This window comes from Sphaeramia orbicularis, unplaced genomic scaffold (genome assembly GCF_902148855.1).
Source record: "Sphaeramia orbicularis unplaced genomic scaffold, fSphaOr1.1, whole genome shotgun sequence".
Lineage (NCBI taxonomy): Eukaryota > Metazoa > Chordata > Actinopteri > Kurtiformes > Apogonidae > Sphaeramia > Sphaeramia orbicularis.
Genome location: NW_021941585.1, coordinates 1 through 5,000, shown reverse-complemented (window position 1 = coordinate 5,000; position 5,000 = coordinate 1). Strand labels below are relative to the sequence as shown.

The window sequence follows — 5,000 nt, the reverse complement described above, 5'->3', positions numbered from 1 at the left end:
TGCACCTCCTTGCTTTTCTTCTTCTTCATTTTGACAGGTGAGGAGACAACAGGAGGAGGTTCAATCACAGTCCTCTCCTCCTCATTCTGCACCTCCTTCCTTTTCTTCTTTTTCTTCTTCATTTCCACAGGTGCGGAGACAACAGGAGGAGGTTCAACCACAGTCCTCTCCTCCTCCTTCTGCACCTCCTTCCTTTTCTTCTTCTTCTTTGTTTCGACAGGTGAGGAGACAACAGGAGGAGATTCAACCACAGTCCTCTCCTCCTCATTCTGCACCTCCTTCCTTTTCTTCTTCTTCTTTGTTTCGACAGGTGAGGAGACAACAGGAGGAGGTTCAACCACAGTCCTCTCCTCCTCATTCTGCACCTCCTTCCTTTTCTTCTTCTTCTTTGTTTCAACAGGTGAGGAGACAACAGGAGGAGGTTCAACCACAGTCCTCTCCTCCTCCTTCTGCACCTCCTTCCTTTTCTTCTTCTTCATTTCCACAGGTGAGGAGACAACAGGAGGAGGTTCAACCACAGTCCTCTCCTCCTCATTCTGTACCTCCTTCCTTTTCCTCTTCTTCTTTACGTTCACCTCCTCCTCAGCAGGAGAGCTGACCTCCATGTCCTCATCTCCCTCTCTTCTCCTCTTCTTCTCCTTCGTTTCATCACGTGAGTCGACAACAGGAGGAGGTTCATCCAGACTCTCGGACCTCCTCCTCTTCTTCTTCTTCTTCTTCTGAAGGCAGTCTGCCGGATCAGTCATGAGGAGGCGCTGAAACTAAAGACAGAAGGAATGAATGAGGTTCTTTGAATCAAACACAGTGTTATCGGATCCATTCAACATGTGGAACCGTCCAGACTGGAACTAAAAATACGTCTTAGTTTCAGTCTCAGCTTTACTTCAACGCAGTAAATGTAACAGTTCTTCATCTGTTCATGGTCATCAAATATGACCATATTTGGACGTTCACAGGCTCCGTAGTTACCGTGGATATATCGTCATCTTTTACAACAGGGGTGTCAAACTCATTTTAGTTCAGGGGCGGCATACAGCCTAATATGATATAAAGTGGGCTGGACCAGTTTAATAATATAAACAGCAGGGTAAGAACTTTTGAGTGAAAAAAGTAAAAGTCTGTAATGAAAATGTTTACATCTATGAACTGCAACTGTAACATTAACAAATATGAACAACCTGTAAATTCATAAGTAACAAAAGTGCAATGTTAACAATATTACACCTTAGTTTATCATTTATACATGTGAATTGCAACTTAGAGATCACAGTGGACCTACAAATACACACAACATTAAATAACAAGCAGAACATAAGTACAATTCAACAAACTTCTCTTAAGAGGTTATTCACATTTTTTAAATAAAAGGCTAGTGATTAAATGTAAACATTTTTGTGTAATTTTACTTTATTCTTTACATTAAAACAATGAGAAAAATTTATATTTTTCATTATTTATAGGTTGTTATACTTACTTTACTGGTCTGATCTACTTTAGATTGAACTGACGTAAAATGATTGTTAATATCTTCAGTGTCATTTTTGCTTTTACAAATTCATCCCAGGGGCCGAACTGAACCCTTTGGCAGGCCGGATTTGGTGCCTGGGCCACATGTTTGACACCTGTGTTCTACAACATTGATTCACCCGTAAAACCCATGGAGTGGGATCAATGACTGTGGACACACTGGGTTTATGTACAGTACAGGCCAAAAGTTTGGACACACCTTCTCATGCTTTGCATTTTCTTTATTTTCATGACTATTTTCATTGTAGATTCTCACTGAAGGCATCAAAACTATGAATGAACACATGTGGAATTATGTACTTAACAAAAAAGTGTGAAATAACTGAAAACATCTCTTATATTCTAGTTTCTTCAAAGTATCCACCCTTAGCTCTGATGACTGCTTTGTACACTCTTGCCATTCTCTTGATGAGCTTCCAGAGGTAGTCACCTGAAATGGTTTCCTAACAGTCTTGAAGAAGTTCCCACAGATGCTTAGCACTTGTTGGCCCTTTTGCCTTCACTCTGCGGTCCAGCTCACCCCAAACCATCTCGATTGGGTTCAGGTCCGGTGACTGTGGAGGCCAGGTCATCTGGCGCAGCACTCCATCACTCTCCTTCTTGGTCAAATATCCCTCACACAGCCTGGAGGTGTGTTTGGGGTCATTGTCCTGTTGAAACATAAATGATGGTCCAACTAAACGCAGACCGGATGGAATGGCATGTCACTTCAGGATGCTGTGGTAGCCATGCTGATTCAGGTTGCCTTCAGTCTTGAATAAATCCCCAACAGCGTCACCAGCAAAGCACCCCCACACCATCACACCTCCCCCTCCATGCTTCACGGTGGGAACCAGGCATGTAGCATCCATCCATTCACCTTTTCTGCGTCGCACAAAGACACGGCGGTTGGATCCAAAGATCTGAAATTTGGACTCATCAGACCAAAGCACAGATTTCCACTGGTCTAATGTCCATTCCTTGGGTTTCTTGGCCCAAATAAATCTCTTGTGTTTGTTGCCTCTCCTGAGCAGTGGTTTCCTAGCAGCTGTTTGACCATGAAGGCCTGATTCACGCAGTCTCCTCTTAACAGTTGTTGTAGAGATGTGTCTGCTGCTAGAGCTCTGTGTGGTATTCATCTGGTCTCTAATCTGAGCTGCTGTTAATTTGCGATTTCTGAGGCTGGTGACTCAGATGAACTTATCTTCAGCATCAGAGGTGACTCTTGGTCTTCCTTTCCTGGGGCGGTCCTCATGTGAGCCAGTTTCGTTGGAGCGCTTGATGGTTTTTGCGACTGCACTTGGGGACACATTCAAAGTTTTTGAAATTTTCTAGACTGACTGACCTTCATTTCTTAAAGTAATGATGGCCACTCGTTTGTCTTTACTTAGCTGATTGGTTCTCACCATAATATGCATTCTAACAGTTGTCCAATAGGGCTGTCAGCTGTGCATCAACCTGACTTCTGCACAACACAACTGATGGTCCCAACCCCATCAATAAGGCAAGAAATTCCACTAAGTAACCCTGACAAGGCACAGCTATGAAGTGGAAACCATTTCAGGTGACTACCTCTGGAAGCTCATCAAGAGAATGCCAAGAGTGTGCAAGGCAGTCATCAGAGCTAAGGGTGGATACTTTGAAGAAACTAGAATATAAGAGATGTTTTCAGTTATTTCACACTTTTTTGTTAAGTACATAATTCCACATGTGTTCATTCATAGTTTTGATGCCGTCAGTGAGAATCTACAATGAAAATAGTCATGAAAATAAAGAAAATGCAAAGAATGAGAAGGTGTGTCCAAACTTTTGGCCTGTACTGTGTGTATGTGTGTATATATAATATATATATATATATATATATATAAAATATATACAGACACTCTGGGTTTTTGATCGGTTATTCATAACGTTGCTGAAAAGGTTACTTTTTTCAGTTTTCTTAGTTTTAATATAATAACCTTTGAATTTACTCTGAGCTTTAATGAACATCTACGTGATCAGTGAATTAAATATAGAAAATACAGGATTTACACTAAAAAAATACAAAATAAAGAAGATACTAGTATATTAAATGGTGACAAATCACTGTAGAAAAGTTAAATGTACCTAAATAATCATTTGGGAACTGACACTAAAGCACCACCAGGTCTGTGTGAGTTATAACAAATACAGAGCAGTGATATTTATGATGTAAAAAAATACTCCAGATCCAAAAACTGTCATCGGAACCTTTAGTGGACTCGGTTCGGACTAAATGCACATTTATTGGATGGTTTAAGTTTAATCAGAATGAACATTACACACAAACTCAACTCAACCCAAGGACAAACCATCAGCAGATCCACAGAAACTCACCTGTTAAACCTTCAGACGGAACCAGAACCACGACCGCACCGAACCAGGACCGAACCAAACCTTCTGTTCTTCAGCAACTGGCAAACACGCGGGACAAACCGCCGACACTACAACACACATGGATATGGCGGAATGCCGCTTGTTTATATCCGCATACGTCACTGCGCATGCGCCGCAGTTCCACTTCCGGTGTCTGAGCAGAGCGGGAGAAAAAACAGAGTGGCGACACTTCCAGACCCAAAAATAGCAAATGGTCTTAATATTATTATTTGTTATCTGTGTGGTTTATTTTATTTAAAAAAAAAAAAAAAAAAAAAAAAGACTCCCGTTGGAAAAAATAAAAATAAAAAAAAAGCGAGTGAAATATGGAGGCGGGGCCAATAGTTCCTGTCATTGGGTTTGGCGCCGTCTGAACACATTCATTAGTGTTTTGTGTTTGTGCTGATCTACACACTCCTGTTTCCTTTGGTCTGTGTTCCACATGACAACACCGAACCTCTTTGAATACTTGCCGTTTATTTCCTGATAGAAGAGTATACAGTCAGTCTCATGATTAACACCCGAGCCTTGTTCTCACACTGCTAAGATATTTTTATTTATTTTTTAAAATCAAAGTTAGCTAACACGCCACATGCTAATCATGCTATGAACATATAATTAAGAATACTGTCATTTTCATTCCAGAATGTGCTCGACCGATAAGGAGCTAAGCGTTACACAAATACAATGGTGTAATACAATCACTTAGATATGAAATTCAAATTTAAAAAAAGAAAATAATGACGGGGCTAACAATGTGTACACTTACCAGGTAGAAATCACAGCTAAACTGATGCTAACTCCCTGGGGTTCACGACCCTGGTCCGCAGGGGTGTTGCGTTCAATGGCGATCAAATAAAATTGTAATTAATATAATAACAGTGTGAGATGGCAAGTGGAACAACTGACACTAACAGACATACAGTAGAAACACAACTGACATCATCATCATTATTATTATTATTATTATTACCAGACATCTACCAGAATAAACAAACCAATCAGCACATTTGGGATTGAATGGAAAAACCAACATTACACACTTGTGTTTGGAACACATTTATATAGATATTGGACAGTTTAGAACAGATGGACCA

At 40.5% G+C, this 5,000-nt stretch overlaps 1 protein-coding gene across 2 annotated transcripts in view; it reads right to left on the bottom strand.

Annotated features, from left to right (window-relative positions):
* Positions 1–3,997, bottom strand: part of LOC115416282 (transcription termination factor 1) — a 26,203-nt gene extending 22,206 nt beyond the window's left edge. For both annotated transcript variants that reach the window (XM_030130033.1, XM_030130035.1), the window contains exons 1-2: positions 3,865–3,997; positions 1–761 (exon numbers count right to left, since the gene is read on the bottom strand). The exon at positions 1–761 is cut by the window's left edge. In XM_030130033.1, the coding sequence (XP_029985893.1) occupies positions 1–746 (746 nt within the window). In that variant the 5' untranslated portion in view covers positions 747–761; positions 3,865–3,997. The remainder of the gene's footprint in view (positions 762–3,864) is intronic.
* Between the last annotated feature and the right edge of the window lie 1,003 nt (positions 3,998–5,000).